The sequence below is a fragment of the Python bivittatus genome, unplaced genomic scaffold (genome assembly GCF_059951505.1).
Source record: "Python bivittatus isolate LINGU-HERP-01145 unplaced genomic scaffold, Pbiv_v1 ctg000200_np1212, whole genome shotgun sequence".
Taxonomy (NCBI): domain Eukaryota; kingdom Metazoa; phylum Chordata; class Lepidosauria; order Squamata; family Pythonidae; genus Python; species Python bivittatus.
In genome coordinates this window covers 3,193,336-3,213,360 of record NW_028277040.1, presented here as the reverse complement: position 1 = coordinate 3,213,360, position 20,025 = coordinate 3,193,336, and the positions used below count along the sequence as shown (strand labels likewise).

The following is a 20,025-nucleotide window of genomic DNA, read 5'->3' as shown; positions in this document are numbered from 1 at the left end:
AATGTTTTTTCAGTTTTGATTAACAAATTGAAGACCATTTGTGACTATCTTGAATGAACGTGGTCTCAGAAAATGCTGAGAATTTGATAAGCTTTTCTTCATGTTATCATATGTATCTATTGTGGATGTAAGTAAATACTGTCTTTTCACTATGTGTGTAGGCAAGAGGACAGAGAATGATAGAGTTAATATTCTAATAATGGCTAGAATGTTTAAGCTTATAAATAGTTATGACTATAAAGGGGGTATTTATCTTTCTGCAAAATCAATATATGGGTAAGTGTTAAAGATTTTTCCCCTATCTCTCCTGTAGGTGATAGAGTGTAACTTGCGAGCATCACGGTCTATCCCATTTGTATCCAAGTCCCTTGGCCTGGATTTCATTGATGTGGCCACTAAAGTAATGACTGGGGAACAAATCCTTGAGTCCACCCTTCCTGCACTGACAAACCCCATGATTCCATCAAATTATGTGGGCATTAAGGTATGTGTGGAGTGATGTTGTAGAACAATTAGCCAGTTGTGGCTTATAAATGTAACTTTATAAAGTTAAATTATTTTTATCCATTCATTTAACTGGGGCTGGGGGAGCTTCAGTTCTCAAGAGAAATAGGTAAAATAGCTCTCCCTATCAGAATGCAATGTGCTGATTATTAAAGTACCACGTTAAAAGCTACAATCAGACCTCCAAATCAAATGCATATTAACAAAGTTTGTACATTGGAACAAAGGGTAAGCTTAATGAATAGTTTATTACATTTGGAAGATGGATAACTCAGTTTCCCTATAAACAGGTTAGCCTTCACTCTTCTTAGTAAAATTGCCTCTATGTACATGAAGCAGGTGTGCATAATGAATGCCCCAATGCATAATGTATAATACAGTACACATTCAAGACACTTTGCATTTTAGCTGAGAGCTAATGACTGAACACACCATGTCATGAAATGTTTGGTAGATCACTCTATATAGTTTTCTTTGTGGATCGAAGCAGCAGTTCACTTTGGAACTCACAAATTGTTCAAGTTGGTCTCAAAAGTTAAATGTTCAGGTTTAGGCTACTATCTTGTTTAGGTTCATGGAGGATTTGAAAGCTTTAGAGAATATCTGATGGGCTCCTTTCAGTAAATTATTAGCCCTAGTTTTTTCAAGCTTAACCCCAACCTTGAGAAAAGGGCCAATTTCTCCCTGACTACTCCCCACTTTAAAATAGGTATTGTAATATCTCATTGATTTGCTATAGTGATTTACAAGACATCCTTCTATTCTGGAGTCCTTGGGGTTCTCTGAGCTTGGTTGTTTTCTTGCCAATGTTTCGTTACCCAGCTAGGTAACATCATCACCTAGCTGGATAACAAAACGTTGGCAAGAAAATAACCAAGCTCAGAGAACCCCAAGGACTCCACTGTTCAACCCTGAGCTACATATATTCTCTTCTGTTGATCCTTCTATTCTAAACAAAATCTTTTTTAGGAATCCAAAAATGCTTGAAAATGTCTCTAGCAATAATAATTGTTAAAATGTCAGAAATAATTAAAAAGTTCTGAAGAAGTCCTATGGGAGTGATAAAACCTTTTGAATCATAAATACTGTACGTTATTATGAATTAATTTTATCTTCTCCTGCGATGCTTTGATGAACACCCCAATCATATCTTCCTTCCAGTTTGGAGTTGTTTTCCCATTAGAGAAAAGCAGCTGCCCCCAGAACATCTTGCCAGAAGGCAGACTTATCAAAAGCTGAAAAGTTCGTGATTTCTTTCCATCTCTTATCATGGCCACAAAATGGGAGATCTGTCACAATTGCTTTTCTGGGATAGATTAGCTTGGCCGCTATGTGCTCCTCTTTTCCTCCCTGCCTGTTACTGTGTCATTCAAAGTGGTAGCAAATGGAGGGAAAGGGCCTGCAAGAATACCTTCAGAAATTGATATAGGCGATACCAAAGAAGAGTCAGATCTTGGGTAAATCATGTATTTTGCTCTGTACCAATATTCTGAATCTTATAATCACAGTCATGGCAGGTCAGCCATATTACTGCTCTTTGGTTATCCACCATGGAATGATGCTAGTGCCCATTACGCATCTGTGAGACAGTTTGGGTTACTTTATAAATCTCTCTCTTTCCATCTCTCTCTCTCTCTCTCTCTCTCTCTCTCTCACACACACACACACACACACGGATAGATAGACAGTGTTTTCCATTATTATGGATTGATGTAAGGTGGGAGAGTGCAACCAGGATTTAATGCCAGGACCATTTCCCTGCCACCCCCTTTTTTTCTAGCATTTGCTAGCAATGGCATCATCTGCTATCCATTCAGAATTTCTCATTGTCTCTAAGTGCAATCTCTTTGATATTTGAGGCAAAAATGGATTTGCCCAGCACTATTATATTGTAAATTATTCTTGTTGGAATACAAAGTATGCTGGGGAGGCTTGATATTCAGTAGATGACTACAACTCCTGAGTATTATGAAATCAGCCTTGCTGGTGAAGATGAAAACTGCCAGAGCTCCTATAGCTACCAAGGCTATAGTTGTCCTGTCATAAACAGTCCTTTGAAGTCTATACGATACTTAACATTTACCGCCAGACCCGTTAGTGTGTCAGCCTTGGCTTCTGAGTGCAACACTCACTCATTTTTTGTCACAAAAAATGGAAGAACCCCCACAAGTGCAATAAGTTAGACAGTTATCAACTTGCTATGTCAAATATTAACCTGAATATGTTATTTCATTGGGAGCCTCTCATCTAAAAATTAGATAAATGCCTTATTAAAAGTCTCATGTTCTTCCTGTAATGTTATTTTATTTGAATTCTAGAAAGTCCTTGGAAAAATTCCACACTGCTCTTTGCTTAAATATGTGTTATATAACTTACAGTAGGAGAGATTTGGGGATATTTTCATCAAATCTATGATTATAGAACTCATGATATCTTATTCTCCCCACCTTGAACAATCAAAAGTGGACATATGAATACTTTTAAAAACAGTTTGCAAACTACCAATAAAATAAGAAATAACGAGATATGCAAGAATTGCTTCTCTTTGCTTGCTTTCTGGCTGGGATAACAAAAATGAGATGGGGGTCAAGCACATATCAATCCATACTGCAGCCTGGGTGGATTACATTCATTTTAATGGGACACCAATTATGAAACCCTGTTTTAGAAAAATCAAGGTTATTTATATCACAAATGTAATTTGCAGACACCTTGTAATCTTTTATTGCAAGGGTAAGCAACCTATGCCTCCCAGGCTGCATGTGAGCCCTAAATCTCATTTTTTGGTCACCCTTAGAGCGCTCTTGTTGCACCACCAAAATAGGGATTAGCAAAATTTAAAAAATAAAAAACTTCCCCCTCAGCTCCTCCCCCCGAGAAAATAGAACATTTTGGCTATACCAGCATGTGTGATACAGCCTCACCTTGCATTATTATCCTGCTTGTTATCATCTTTCCCATTCCACCAAAATGTCAAATCAGGTTCTGGTCACCAAATAGTTGCCCACTTCTATCTTGCTGCTACATGTTTTTGGAGAATTAATGTCACAAATTAATTCACATTTCTCTTTCATTTTCCAGGCTCCAATGTTCTCCTGGCCCCGCCTGAGAGATGTTGACCCTGTTCTACGATGTGAAATGGCATCCACTGGGGAGGTACCAACTTTTATGATGTTTTCTCACAAAGGACAATAATTTCTATTGACCATAACTCTTGGATCAGCATATCCAGGAAATGATTCTTGGAGAATAGGTCACCTTTACATGATACTACATTAGTGATGTTTTTATCATTAAGTTGCTATGTGTAGTGAATCAATCTTTGAAAAGAGAAAAAAAAATAGAACTTTTATTTTTTTCATTTGAAGACAGCCTGTCACATGAAAAAATATCAAACTTATTATCTGGTAGAATGTAGCTTCTTTGACCACTGGATGCCCCCCTTCATTCGTGTCTGAGTCCCATCTCTTTGCAGTAGTTCTTCCAAAAAGATAGACATTGTTTCTCTCTTCTTCTCCCCTCACCCCCAGCACACAGAAGGGTACCAGGTTCCAGTAAACATTTTAGAATGACAGACAGAATATTTTATGAAATATTTCTTGACACCACAGAATATGCAGCCTTCAAAATTCCCATTGATGTAAAGTCACAGAGACTACATCAAGTTTTAGAACATTAATATTTGGTGATCTTGGATGTGGAAGTGACATCAGGGTAACAAAATCTGGGAGACATATTTATGGCTACTTTGTTAAAATCATGATGGAAAAATAATATGGGAAAAGAACTCTATGTATCCTACGTGGCTGCAGTGTATTTTTTCCCTGTTGCTAGATTCCAAAACATGTAACTTCAGCATGATTCCATATTTTACTTGTTTTCGGCCTTTTCTTTTATGGTGCCGAATATGCTTGAGCCAGAAGCAATCTACACTTACAGCAATACTAGTACCTGTCTATAGTCTAGGACTGCAGATGGTGTAAAATCAGCCAAGGTAGATGTTTATCATGCTACCCAAAAATAGATCACGGACTTCATCTGTCTAGTCTAAGCTATGGTAAACAAGTTCAGTATCTGTGCTGAATATGGTGCCATAGCTATACAGCATCAACATATAGTGGTCCCTCTGATTTACATGCAAGGATATGTACTGAATCAGAAGGAAGCTTTTGCATAACTCTACCCTTATTATTTTAGTAAACTTCCTTCAAAGAGAAAAATTATTTGAGCCTCGTATTGACATACGCATATGTGTCTGCATTATGCATACAGTCTCAGAAATAGGCACAGTTTATATTTCTCCCTGAGGAATTTTCTATAGTTGCCAACATAGCTATGATTAGGCCTGGCTTGAGTGACTATGGTGATTACATTTATATGGGAATTAGTTTTAAGTCAATAAGAACTGATGAAATGTTATAAATAATTTAGAGTATATTGTAAATTGAAATGAAGAGATCATTATATTGACCTTTATGATACTAAACACATTTATGTCCAAGTGCTTCAAATACATGATAAACACAGTCCTATTCAATAACAGATTAGTTCCAAAAGGGTATATAGGATTGCAATATAATTGTAGTGAATTTAATTGAATAACAATGTCCACTTTTCACATATAAAGGCCACATGAAATTATAATATGGTATAGCTAATACTAGAACATGTCCTATATCTTTCAAGGATTTTAGTATTATCACTATCACTCTGCTGTTGAGATTGTACTCAGTCACAACTGCAGCAAATTTTGCTTTGAGGCTAGTTAATGGAGAGAGAAAAGCTGATTGTCCTTCTCACTTTTTGAAGGGGCTTGATTTCATCAGAAAGAAAAGAAAAAGGGAATAATATTTTAGCCAGGGGGATGAAGATTAGTTTTCTAAGTGTTAGATAGTGAGAAAGAATATTTTAGTCATAAAGGAGAGATTATTAACTTTTATGAGTTAGAAAGATCCATATTCACAATTGCCATAAAATAGGAAAATTGTGAAGGTCTTTCTTGCCAGTGAATAGAAGGTAATAACTCTCCACTGGTAAAACAGTCACTTTATTCTACAAATGCATTTTGAACGCATGGATATGAATATTCTATAGAAATATAGAACTTCAATTCAAATAGGAATTTCCAACCGCTTATAAGTGCCAATAACAGCAGCTTAAACTTTTGAAATAATGTTTCCTTTCCCCATCTCGGTATTTAATATACAAGTTGGATCAATTCTATTCTGAAAGATGCATAGAAGAGAACTTAATTATTGGAGCCCATTATATTGAAGCTTATTTTTTCTGGGTTTGATTTAGCATATTATATCCACTAAGCCATCATGGTTTAAAAGGTGTGGTTTATAGTTTAGTGCAATACATGAACCTGATATGTTCATATAGAAGGGCAATTTGATGTAGAATTTTGCAAGCTAGAACAGCTCCAGCAGTGAAGCTCTCGTTTTGTTTTATTTAGCGTGTTACCTAGAGCGTGGCACTTCTTTGTTTCTCTAGCCCCATTCTACTGGTTTAACAATGTCTGGTCCCTACTTCTTTCTCTTCCCAAGACACTGAAACTGTGAAGGCAGCTCAGGACTTCTCATGATTTTGGAAAGAAAACCTATGAAACACTATTGATAGAATACCTAATTTGGAGATATGGCCATGATTTGTGAAATGCTTGCATGTTATCAGAAGAATATGATGTGCTGTCTAAAGCATTCGTGCTTGGCTTTCAAAAGTGAATCATGCCTCTAATTATTCCCTCATAAAGAGATACATTAGCAGGAGCTGCTGCTGCTTTCATCATGGTGGGATTGATTTGTTATTCTCTTTTCATCAATTGATTGCAAAACAATAACTGTAGTAAAATTCAGATTCTATCAACTAATAACAAAAACAATGAAGGATAACTCCACATATCATAGACTATATAACTTGGAAAGGAACTTAAATATCATCAGTTGGACTATTTTATCAAGCACTTTTTCAAAATGCACAGAAGCTGACATTGGGTACCAACTTTGCCATTTTTCTGATTCCTTATGCATATTACATCTTTGATTTTCTGTGACCTGTATCATCGTTTAAATTCTCAGCCACTCGTCCTATAAGTCTAGCATGTTAAGTTATATGCAAAATGAATCTCATTCCTCTATTTCCAAATTACCCTTTCTGTGTGTTGTATTGAGTTGAAGTAGCTTCTCAAATAATCAAGAAATGACTACACTCTCTTGCTAAGCTAAGCAGTCATGCATTCTCATCGCAGGCAATATCATTCATTTATGGGCCCAGAGAAGCATTTATAACCCTCACTGTTATTTAAGCATTAAGTAGTATCAATGTTCTGTGGAATGTATTCATGCTTATGAACCAGAAGCTGTGTTTGGCATCCACATCATTCATACCAGGATCTGTTTATGTTGCTCCATGGTGTGCTGTTTGAGCGTAAAATATTCCTTATTCCTTCATTATTGCTTAATTAAAATATAAGATTCATCTCTGCTGATCTGCCATTTTCCTGGTTGTTTCAAGAGCTACAAAGAGGAGAAAAGAAGAAAAATGACCCCTTTTAAAAAATGTACCCTCATTTTTGTTTCAAGGCCCTTGATCAAACTATGTTCTTTCTCTCTTTTGGCCCTCTTTTTCTGTTTTTCCCTGATATCCAGGTGGCTAGCTTTGGAGGAAACCTTCACTCGGCCTTCCTGAAAGCAATGCTCTCTACAGGATTTAAGTTACCACAAAAGGGAATTCTGCTTGGAATCCAGGTGAGCTGCTGCAGCTTTGATAGGGGAGCAAAGACATGTCTGGTTGTAAGAAGAAAGAGATCAAGCTACTATAGTTCTGGTCCATGTCATTGCTATGTCCTGTTGCTGCATCAATATTTTTAACCTGTGTGAAAAACTATTTTTCAAATATGCTTTGCCATGAAATATTCCTGCCTGTCATTTCTATATTCACTGTGTTACATTTTTGAGCAAAGAACTATTTTCATCAAATTCTGAGAAGTACACAATTCAAATAATATATACCAATCTATGGATAGTGCAGGAACTGACTTAGGGCAACCTGCTTAAAAAGTATGGAGCAGATCTCATCCTTGAAAGTTCTAAGTGCTTCTTGTAAGAAAGGGCCCATAGTTCAGTGAATAGAACGCATGCTTGTAATGTCCTAGTTAACCTAGGGAGAAGTGAGAAACAGAGAGCGAGAGAAAGCTTAATCTCTCTGAAACATCATGTATTAGCTCCAGCTCAGGGAAGATATATTTGGCTTATTATCAAATGTTTCAATTATTTCATACAATAGAGTTACATAGGTTTCCTTCTGCATTTTTGTAGCTATGGTTGTTCAAATGGAAGCCTTTTCTACCCAGGCAAATCTAAATCCTATTAGTTTTAGCATACTAAATAGTCTGGTGATACACAGCAGATACCAAAAGTTTGCGTTATTAAGAGCAATAGCTCCCCTGCATATTCTCACTGATCATGTCATCTAAGACAATTTGGCATACATATTTGAATGAAACCTGTGAATCTTCATTTTGGAAAATAAAAGTAGTCCTCACCCCCCACGGACCTTACAATCATGCCCATCCTTGTCTTCCTGCAATGCTTTTTCACTGCCTCAGGGTAATTACAAGCTGCAGAAGATACAGAAGAAGGGTGATACATTAATAAATCTCCTCAAGGCCTCTGTGTCTGTTTCCCAAATGATCAGTCACTGGATCTGAGATTGGAAAATGCTAGGGGTCTCATAAAAACAATTGATGGCCTTTTACAATCCCCCTGCTGTGCTCGTAATAAGCTTATACCCTGCATAAAGTCAATAAGAAAATAATTAAAAATAATACTGACTTCCCAGTCTTGAGTGATTATTGTAGACAGCAAGAAAAGATATGAGAATTAGGCCCCCAACTTTTAGCAACAGGAAGCTGACCCGAGAGAAGAGTGAAAACAAGCAAACAAAAGGGGTCAAATACCTTCTCAGGGATTATAAAATAACAATTCTAGTGCAATGAGTAAATCCTCTCCATTTATTTATTCCTCTGAGAAACAGGGAACTGTAGTGGGTAAAGAACTGGATTCAACTAGCCAATCACCAATACAAATGCCTTTGAGCACTACCTTATAAAATTAAACTGGTTTAAAAATCATTCCCACCCCTGAAAGAATAAGCTCAGGAAATCTGCCTGGCAATTAATTCATCCTTTAAATGAATTATGCTGTCACCCAACCTTGATTCAATTGGATATTTCTCTCAAGCAAAATAGTTCATTATATGAGTCCCTGCTGTTCACTTTGGGGTCATTCAATACTCTACAAATGGGCTAGAAGCAATTCTTATCACTATAAGCTCTGTTGCTCCAGCTGTTGAGTTCTGCCACGTATTACGGTGTGCTCCACAGAGCAGATGCTGCTGCCCAAATAATAGTGGTATATCAGTCATTATGAAGGTGCTGTGCTTGACCTGTTGATAGAGGATGCCCAGTCAAATTGCTTGCCCTTTTGGCTAATCCCCTAGTGATGATTAATGAGCACTGCATCTACTCTGCATGCTGAAAGTATAGGTCTATCTAGAAAAGTCATAAGGTCATGGAAAGTAGAAATAAGTGTCAGTGTGTGAAATCAACTACATCATTAACTCGCTTTTTTACTATGTCGTTTTTCTTCATTTAACGGGTCATGTTCAGTGGTGGATGCCTCAGGAAAATAAAGGTGAATCCAACTTTAAGGCAGATGAAATTTGATTTTTCTTAAAAGAACATACACTCAAGCATATTTTAGAATAGAAATGGATAGGTCAGTAAAACTAATGGTAGACTGAATAACTTGTCAGACAGAATTCTGCTAAAATAATAATGAATATAAACATAAATAATGAATATAAATATGAACCCAAGATTTCTGATTACTTAAGTTCTCTATGTCCTGCAAGTAGACTGAGCAGAGTCCATTTGAGTTGGGCGGCTAATGAATTTAAATAAATAAATAAATAAATAAATTTTTGAGGAGGAGGAGGAAGACTATTCCTGTGGCTGCTAGGGATCAGATGAGAATGACCGAAGCAAGAATGATAGATGCGAGTTGGGTAGGTTAGCTTTACAATATCCATCAGTCATTATTGTGACCAATTTCATTACAGTGGACAATGGAATATCCTTTCCACTTGTCTCTCTTACAGTGACGAATATTTGATTTCCTCTCAAATCTTTTTGACTACAACTAAAAGCAAAATAATTAGGAGTATTGGCCAGGTCAGGGAGGCTCCCTTGTATACTTTACATAGGAGCAAGTTGAGCACAAGATTTGCTGGGACCAGACATGGAGATAGCTTTTGCCTTACTGTGTCAGGCATCAAGTGACAGGATAATGCATGGGAGGAGAGAGAGTACATTGCGACGTGTGCTCTGTAAGTGCATATTTACAGCAAAAACACATTAATGCTTTGTCCTAATTTGCTATAAGCGTGGGCAGTAAATTCAGTTAGATTGGGAAGACATTCCCAAATTTCAGTGGGCAAAGATAGCACTTTATTTCCCAAAATAATGCTATACTAATTTCTAACAGAAGGTTCCAGTGATCTTTTAGATCAGGGGTCCCAAACTCTTCAGCTCTTCGACACCTTTATGAAGTTTCTGATTGTTCCTTGACCTCCAAACTTTTATTATATGAAAATAATTGAATAAATACTACTTTAGCTAATAGTACTATGAACAGCAGCAACAACATTGATCCCTTGGATGGTCCCACTGACCCTTCGGGGACCATATTGACCACTATGGAGAAGCCTGGCTTAGATAGAAAGAAGGTGGGGGAAAACATAATGCAAATAAAGTAGCTTTGGCTGGTACCTGGCATTTTTAAAAACATACCAGTTGACTAGTTCTTTTTATTCCCTTTCCTAAATGTACTATTTAGTAAGGTTTATTGAAGACATGCATCTGTCTTTTCCCTGTGGTACAGTAATGCCAGATGAACATGCTTACAACATGTAGGAAATACTTTATTTTTAAACCTTGACTAACTAAGATCTATTCCTTAATCACCTGACATATAGAGAATGTAAAGGCTGGAAGAGATTTTGGAGATTAACTAGTACAATCTCTTGCCCAATGCAATGCAGTATATGGTCGAACTTCTGGACAGTCGTGGTCTGTCACATCTTTTGTTAGGCATGCTAGGTGTGATAATATTACCATGGGAACCAAATAGTGAGCTTGTTGCTTCTGAGTACGATACCATGCAGAGAAATGCTCTGAACTGATTTTATAATGCTTGCATCTGAATTTTAAAAAAGACTAAAGTCTGAGGCAGATTGAGAAGAGACACAGAGGGCTGTAACGATGTGGAAGATACTCCATTGCCTGTCTTCGTAGGAATGTGATTTGAGGACCAGTGGCCTTTGTAATCCACTGCATATTTGTAAACAACCAAATATTACAAAACGCCAATAAGCTTCCAAGGAAATCAGACTTTACACGCCACTCTCTTGGCATGCTTCAGTGCTTGCAGCAGCAAGGTGTGCATCACCTTAAAGGATATTAGAGGTAGAAATCATATACTCTTCTCTCTGCTACATGGAGGATATGGTTCTTGTCATCTTCTATCTTACTCAGAAGTCAGTTATGAGGCTTAATTTGTACAGGATTTTGCACCGCTTCCATGACTACATTATAGTCATTTGAGGAGAGTGTACTAATCTTAGTGCCCAGGTTTGTTAATCAGGCATTATATTCATATCATTTCCAGGGACCCTTTATTTTATTTAGTTCTCATTAGTAAAAACCAGGACTCTTCTCCTAACTAGTCTGCTTTTAAAAGGTGTTGTTGGCCCCCAATTTACATCAGTATCATGACGGTGGGGGATGGAGGAGTTCCAAATAAGATTTTAAAAAACACCTCTGGCTTGTAAAGGGACTAAATCTGTGGTGCGGGAAAGAAAGGATTAGGTTAGGCCACCTTCCCATCCGTGAGCAGGCCTCTGATACAAGCTGCAGCCTTAACAGCTGGTTTAGAAAAAGAAACATAAGGCTGAAGGAGATATAATCACGAATCACTCCATTAACTAGACTCTTTAGTCCTTGAGAAAAAATAGCTAAATGATTTCAGGACAAAATATAGTTGGAAGTGCACAAAGATGGATTTGTTGATTAATCTGTGCAGATTTATTCTGAGTGTAGGAAAAAAAATATTTTGATTTCTGTTCAGACCTGCTTGATTTCATATTCAACTTACAGTAAAAGTTCTCTGAACAAGTGCAGTAGGAAAAGCCTCCGCTGCTTTTAGTACTAACTGAACTGGCATAGCTCCATAAAAAACAAAATCAGCTGAGGAGCCTCTATTCATAGGATAATTATACAAGTATGAAAAGCACATTGAAGGAAATGAGAAAATTCATTCTAAAATAGAACCCCAGTAGTTTGCAGTTCTAAGCCAAGTTGATACATCTCACTTTTTAGTAGTGAATGGTTTCTACTATAGATACTTCGATCAGTCTTGGCATCTAGGACAGCTCAGATGACAGCTGTTCTCTCTCTCTCTCTCTCTCTCTCTCTCTTTTTGAGGAGGACCTGTTTTGTAAGTGTTCAGTAATGTTTGATGGAAGTTTATCATTCTTTTGTGAAAGCCCAGACCAGAAGGCAGAGCGATTCCAAAGTTGGGAAGCCGCCAGCTCTGTCAAGTTGGATATTTATATTTTCCCCTTTGTACAGAGAGCAGAAATGACTTCTCAGGAAGTGACCCTTGAAGCTACAGTTGGACTCATTTTCCTTTACAAATTCCTTGCTATATTTGTTAGGGTTTTTCAGTGTAAACCTGTACCAGGAAAAGCAAATCCAGAAATCTAACTAGCAGAATAAATAGTTTTCTGAAATCCTGACTTTTCATTCGAAGGTCAACATCTGCTGCCTTTGATCTGATGATTATGAGGCTCTGAACAATAGCAGAAAGCTATCACTAAACAGCAGAATTAATTAACTGAATAAAAAATAATCTTGATGATGATGATGATGACAATAATAAATGTCAATGTTGTATTTCTAAGGTAGTTAAATATGCAACCACCGTTCTTGTGGAGGAGGTCCTGGGTGCCCTCTAACCCTAACCTCCTACCCTGTATTTGCACCACTGCCTTCTCATTTCCTCACCAGCCATTTTCCACACCACTTTACTATTGTCTCCTTCACCAGGTAGTGCAAACAACAGTGGCTAAAAAAATGGCCTCTTGGGGCAACTGGGGTTAACAGGTACATAAATTAGGACAAAATGTACAGAGACTGTCTGACGTTATAAGCCATTGTAATGGTACATGGCTATGAACTTTTCTATCCTAAAAAGGGGGCAGACTGTCCTACTAACATAAACAGTAAAGGTTTTTCTGTTTTTTTACTAATCTGCATATTCCTGTTACACAGCCTGCTTCTCTTGGAACTTCCATCTTAAAATCTAGTTCATTTTTAGCCAGCTTACGCTCTCAACTTTGTCTAAAAAGTAAGTTTCTAGATATTACTACAAAGGAGAGAAACCTATTCTTTGTTAGTTTCTACTAATGTTTTGGAATTACATTTGGGCTTTCACATGCTATAATCTCTCTTCTTGCCCTTCTGCCCATTTTTCTCTCCTCTTCCTCCTTTCCTCAAGCCCCAGGGGTTGATGGGTAGAGGATTGGCTACAGAATTATGAATTTTCCTGAACAAGTGACTAAGCAAAGCTTGTTAAAGTGTATTGATGCAAACTTGCTCAAATTACATAATTTACCCTGACCGTAATATTATGCTTTCTTCCCTGATTGCTGAATTTGACATTTTGTTGTCTCGTAATCCATACTCCCTGGCTATAAGGTCCTGAAAGGCAGAGTACTGTGTTGAGACCCTGGGGGACCCAGCTTATTGATGAGATATGGACTTCAGTTGCCAAGCAAACAGTGTCTTTGAAGCTTGTTAATCTACAATCACTTGCCAACTACAATAAAGCTCATGCCCTTTATAGCTTTCTGTGACATTCACTTTTAAGAAGAGGCAGATGTCTAAGACTAACATAGAGCTTCGCTATGCAGCCTATGATAACAGCAGAGATTTCCTGTATATTGTGAATGATCCGCACTGCAAACACTGGTTTGTCTGTGGAACAAAGGTGTTCTGCTTTAATAGCCCGATTCTCATTTTTCTTTCAGCGTTCCTTCCGCCCAAAATTTCTTTATGAAGCAGAACAGCTGCATAATCAAGGTTTTAAGGTAGGTTGTTTGTTGTATGAGAGCTCAGGAAGGGCCATGCTTCTTAGTTAAGGGCTCATCCAGAATGATTCTGCACTGCTCCCTCATCTCCTCAACAGATAGGTGAAATATAAAATAGAGCCTGGAAACCTTGGGTAAGGATAAGGCATATGGGCAAGTAAGAATGACCAGATTTTGGATCTATTTTGTGAGTAGCTTCAAACATCTGGTTTGACAAGACTTCCCTGATTTTGGTGAAATCCAAACCTCCCCGCTCAGACATGTGAAATTATCACATGGGCTAAATATGTGTCTTCTAAGCCAGATGTTCCAGGTAGGTGTTTAGAAACATGCAAACTGTAACTAGAAAAAGGAAAAGAAACCTGTTCTGTTCTGTGCATAGGGATTTTTATCAATTTTCTGGAACTTCAGGTCTCCCAATGTGTACATATCATGATTTTTTTATTATTAAGAATAAGAAAAAACATATTGGCTAGACTAAAAAATTAGCCCTTCTGTCATTTATTTCTATAAGTAGTAATAGAGTACTGTGAACATTCAGATGACTAGTAGCTAAGTCCTTTTCTGACCCCAGTCAATACTTCCTTTTCACCTTTAAATAAGAGTCTGTTGTATCAGCTATTATACTGCCAGCTGGCAAAGTCCAAAACAACATATGCCAAAGTTACTTGGAAGCTGTTTTGTTAAACACAAATTCTTGATTTGGCTCTTCCAAGTCCACTTGTTAAGTACTGGCATACAGATCTTGGTTCCACAGGCATAAGGGACAATACGCTACCTCTTCCTCATCTTCGGATTATATTCCTTTTACTAAGGTAAATGGAATCACAGGACCTTCCTGCTCATTGCTGAGTTAAAGTGATACCCACCTGGCAGCAAACTATATAATGGCATAAACTTTGCTGTCCCCACTGTCAATCCATGCCCTGAATCTATTGCCTCTTTGGGTTTGCCACAAATTGGTTGTGTCTTGTTCCACATCTACAGAGCTGTTAAGCAAAGTGATCAGTTTCACAGTCCTCCCCTTTTCAGAATGTCAACAACTGGTGGGAATCCATCCAACAATCACAACAGTGATGCAACAAGGCAGCTTGGGGAGGTGGCAAGTTCTGACAGGTGGCTCTACCTGCGCACTCTTTCCAAACCAGGCATCTCTGCTGAACTCCTGCAAGCCTGTTGAGTGGGCTTCTGGAGGTTCAGATTTTTAAAACATCAGTCTCCTCCTCTTTCAAAACCTAGTGTTTCTCTAGGTGGGGGTACGAAATAAATGATGCTGGAGAAGAGTACAAGAAGACAGTGGGGGATGGTAAGCAGGCCTCCACTAGCCTGAAGTAATCAATAGACCCCAGGCTGACCCTCCTCTCAGGGATCACCAGACTGGTTGTCAACAACATGGACAATGAATGAAGCACTTCAACTTGGCCATACCATGAAACTGCCATTGGTTGTTCTCAGCTTAAGGGGATAGCACCATCACAGCTAAAGATGTTATGGCTGTCTTATGTATGGGCTGAGAGAACATGGCAAAAGATGTTGCCAGAGACAGGGATGTAAGTGGGAAAAAGCCCACAAATATTTTTTAGGCATTTAAGCTGCACAGCTTAAAACATGTAAACAGCACAGATGAGAAGTGGGGACAAGCACAATAGTAATTCCTCACTGCATCACCTTTTCTTGTAGGCAGCAGCTATCTGTAGTAAAGAATCTTCTCCATCCATGTTACCCTCTGCACAAGGAGGAATATGGAAAGCAGCAGAGCCATCAGATTGCTTCTTACTTTATTGTCTCACACAAAGGGTCTATGTGATTTAAAACCTCTTGACAACAGCTGTAGCTACCCTGATTCTTTCTCTCTACTTTCTCTCTTGTTGGATGGTGCCTGTTAGAGAAGATACAGCACAGATGACAGATATCCTTTACCACTTGGCATCCTGCCAGATCCTGGAACAGAAAAACTATCCATGAGATCTTCCAGTGTGCTCTGCCCAACAGCAAGAAATGCTTTCTGCTGAAGCATTTGTGCTGTTCTGCTACTATGTACTTGCTAAACTTGTAATTGAAACTCTTGTGGGATAGCTGGCTATTCACATTGCTTTAGGACCGAACCATATGCATAACCAAAATACATGTAATATTTAGAACTCTCTACTTCATGTGTAGCAAGAAGTCAATAAGCAGGTCTACAAGTTTCAGGGCCTTTGGATAGTAGAGTGTTCATCTTTTTGTGTACAAATTTACAAGTAGGAGGACAGCAATCTGCTAAAACCATACTAATCCATATGAGGGCATCCTTTTATGTTACCCAAGTTCCAGACTCATAAGAATATAAGTGACAAAGCAGTACTTTATTACTAAATAAAGGAATAAAGAAGGAATTCTTAGTCATTGCTAAACCTCAATCCTGTGGAATTTTTCTGGATTATTTTCCCTTAGGTCTTAGGCTGCTGTGTGCTGCAACTTGTCACCCAGTTTCTAACTGGAAGAGAGAGAAATTATGCTAAATGGGTGGGGTCTATGATATCCCACACCACGTTGCAAGAACTTTTTTTAAAAAGGCAGCAAGTGGTTCACACCCACACAGGGTGCTGTCATTGAAATTCAGTAGGAAGCATGTCAGTGATTTTCAGTTGCAATTAGGTGCAATCTCCTACAGTACCATCGACTTAAATGGAAGGTTTTTTCCTTTATCATTACACAGTATATACACACGCATACATGTATGTATATAAATCTCTCTCTGCAGCTTTATGCTACGCCAGCAACTTCAAAGTGGCTCAACAGTAATGGCATACCTGTGTCTCCAGTCGCATGGCCATCGCAGGAGAACTCAGACCCCGCGCTTCCCCCAGTCAGACAGTAAGAGATCCAACAAATTGGTAACATTCACAGCTGGGCAAAACGTTGATTAGAATCAACAGTGAGAAAAAATAATGTGTAAGCTTTTGATTTTTTTAGAACTCTTCATCAGAGAAATGGTGTCAACATAACTCGGTTTGTATGAGCTGACCTGATTTCTAGAAAACTTGGGTTTAGATTTTTTTCCTCATTGGCCAATATGGCTATCATTGCTTTTCATGTGCCTTGCCCCCCCCCCCCCCCCATTTTACTATCATATCATAATTATTGGGCATTCTGAAGTCTTATTACCAAATATTACCCTGCTTAGGAAGCTTAGGTGGAATCAAGACCCTCAGAAGCACTGAACTCTGTATCCCAGTTAACTCTGCAGGAGTCACAACTTTCTCCCTTTCCTGCCATTCTGATGGATCTATCATCCTGACAGTACGGATTAGTTTAATTTAAGCTGCTGTTGTGCCTGTAGTGGTTACAGCTAAGGCACAATCTTTATGGAGCTGAATATGGTCTAATGAGTTTGACACATCTTTCATATACTTTAACCCACTGCTGTGCTTATGTCTCATACTGTTTGCTTTTAAATGTGAACATCTTGAGTTGGACTGTAAGCAGACAGTTTCAAGGTGCTTTAATGCCTTTGGATCTAGCTTTAGAGTTGAAAGAATTACCAACTGAGTACAAAGACCTGTACTGATGGAATACTAAAAAATGCATTTGTTTTGATTTACTGGAGAAAAATCTATTTTAGCCCTTAACATCATATATGCTTCATTTCAGGCTCATAAAGGATGGGAGCATAGACTTGGTAATTAACCTTCCCACCAACAACACAAAGTTTGTGCGTGACAATTACCTAATCCGTAGGACAGCTGTTGACAGTGGAATCTCTCTCCTCACTAATTTACAGGTATTTCTCATAGTCCCATTGAATCAGTTATTGCATCCTGAAGAGTAAGGCCTATGTGAAAGCCTTAATTAATGTTTGGCAGCAAACTATTTTAAAAAGTGGCCAGCTCATTGATTTAGGATGGTGGGTTTTTTTTTTTTTTTTGGTTATCTGTGTAGTATTTCACTGTCTTGTCACTATTACAGTTTTAAAACCATTTTTATTTAATAACGAGCAAGCTGCTGATTTTCAGAAAACTCATATACATAAGAGCTAATACATGGCAAAGAGATTGAAATCTGATCCAGAGATTTCGGGTTCATATCTCTTCTCTGCTGGATAGCCTTAGGCAAAGTCTTCTCTTCCCCAAGCCTTATTCCTTAGCTGTAATACAGGCCTAATGACACTAGCCTATTTAACAGGATTGCTGATATAATTAGAACAAGAGAATGTATGTGAAGACACAAAACAGCAGCAGGGGAGCAAAGTTATCGGTCTCTTCTCTTCCCCTTTCTTCATTCCTATGTTCCTAGTGACTCTGCCTCTCAATCCCCTCAACTTCTTTCCCCAAGGCAGCGCACAGCTAATCAGTATTTCAGAGAGATGGAGTGAAAAAGAAATAGAAGAACTTTCCTCTGTTCATCTCTCTGCATCCTGCCACTGCCGTTTTCTCTCTACCACTACTTAGAAAAAGAAAGGGAAGTATGGGCACTTCCACGTAGCAGTTTTTACTTTCAAATCTCCCCAAGCAATCTGAAATGGGCCTGCCAATATTTTTCACTCCCATCAACTTCTGAATCCTGGGAATCCCATCAGCTTGTGTTCTTTTTCCAGCCAACCAAAAGGAGCATGCGAAAAACATAATGCAGTTGGTGTTTTGCTTAAACAAAGCAATAAAACAATGCCCCCCACCCCCACTCCCATCCCCACCAAGAAGAAATGAAGTAAATTGCTAGCTGCGCACATTTGCTGATTATTTGCAAAAGAGCCTGGATGTTTTTAACAGGATGAAGCTGCCTGATTACTCAGCCATCACTCCTATTATAGATTTTATTAAAAATTAGGAAGTTAGTACAATTTGTCATCAGTATTGCAACCAGGCCCTTAATATAGTATTTTCAATTTTGACTATAGGCTGCAATGATGGCATATGGGTCAATATGTTCAAAACAAAATACTGTTTACATTTTTTTAGGCTCCAGTAACTAGTACACCCACCATCTCTATTACACTAGAGTAATACAAATCTTCTTAATATAAGTGGCCTAATGCTTTGCATGTCCCCTTGTTCTCTGACAAAAAGAAGGAGAAAATAGAACTTTTTTCAGTTTCACCCCAGGAAGCTTGCTTGAATGATTAAAGCTTGCTAGGTGGAGGAGAAAAAAGAACTCTGATATCATGGCTGCAAAGATGGAGAAAACTGCTAGATGGCAGCATACAGATAAAAGAAAGGTAATTCTGTACTGCCATCTAGTGGTCACTTGTACTTTTGCTGACTAACATGTTAGTCATGGGGATGCAGGAATAAAGAATTCTCCAATGGGGAAATAGGCGAAGTCAAATGCAGAAACAGTCAAAGAAATTATTCATATAGTCTGTATTGCAAAAAGAAAGATTAGTTGAGTACCACTAAGCTGGAAGTTGTCTCATCTGCTAAACTCAGCTGATGTTGAAGATCTCTGGAGATGCTTCGATCTAGCCCAGAATCCTTGTGTAGCAAAGACCTAATACATTTCTCAGAGGCAGGTTGTGGAAGGAATGGGCAAAGGGGCTGGGAATTCTTCAGACTTACAGAGATACATACCCAGATACTTATTACAACATTCCATTTCTGGGTAAGCCACATTATGCAAAATTCAGAAAGGGAGTATTAATAAAAATAAACTGAAGAAATTAAGGGCATGTGATAAGAAAATAAAAACAGAAAATAAACTAGTTTACACCAATACCCCTCATATCTTTCCATACCCTTTCTGTCCTTGAAAACCATCTTGCTTCTTCTCCATCTCATATTTTAATTAGAGCCAAAGAAAACAAGCTCACAAACAAAAATATAATCTGTTTAATTGTAATGTATGAAGAAATTGTAGAAAAAAGAGAGAAAAAAACAGCCAAATATGAATACTTTTCTTTATGAATAAAAGCACAGGCAAACTGTGGTTTTGAAGACCTTATTTGAAGACTGAGTTTGGCAGATTTTAATTGGCTTCTGCAGTATTTGCTTATTTATTTAGACTTTTTTTTTCTCCAGCAGTTCATGGAAGTATACATTTCAGTTTCAGTTTTTCTCCACAAAACTCCTGTGAGGTCTGAAAGAAAGTGAATGTCCCAAAATCCCCCAATGAGCTTTCATGGCTGAAAGCAGAATTGGATCTGGATCTCCCTGGACCTAATCCAGTATCTTAACCACTGCAGCACGCCGGCTCTCACCTCTCACAATGCTATACTCATTACAGCAGCAGGAAAAGAAAATTCTATGCTATCACTACAGCATAAGAGTAAACATAATTACAATTCAGGATTATCATCATTTTTTCCCTTTTGGTCACATTATAAACTATAATTTG

The 20,025-nt window shown here is 38.0% G+C and overlaps 1 protein-coding gene across 1 annotated transcript in view; it reads left to right on the top strand.

Annotated features, from left to right (window-relative positions):
• The window catches only part of CPS1 (carbamoyl-phosphate synthase 1), a 136,936-nt gene that overhangs the window by 115,838 nt on the left and 1,073 nt on the right, over positions 1–20,025 (top strand). Inside the window, exons 32-37 of the mRNA XM_007421662.2 lie at positions 314–484; positions 3,586–3,660; positions 7,155–7,253; positions 13,657–13,716; positions 16,460–16,572; positions 17,350–17,479. Of these exons, the coding sequence (XP_007421724.2) occupies positions 314–484; positions 3,586–3,660; positions 7,155–7,253; positions 13,657–13,716; positions 16,460–16,572; positions 17,350–17,479 (648 nt within the window). The remainder of the gene's footprint in view (positions 1–313; positions 485–3,585; positions 3,661–7,154; positions 7,254–13,656; positions 13,717–16,459; positions 16,573–17,349; positions 17,480–20,025) is intronic.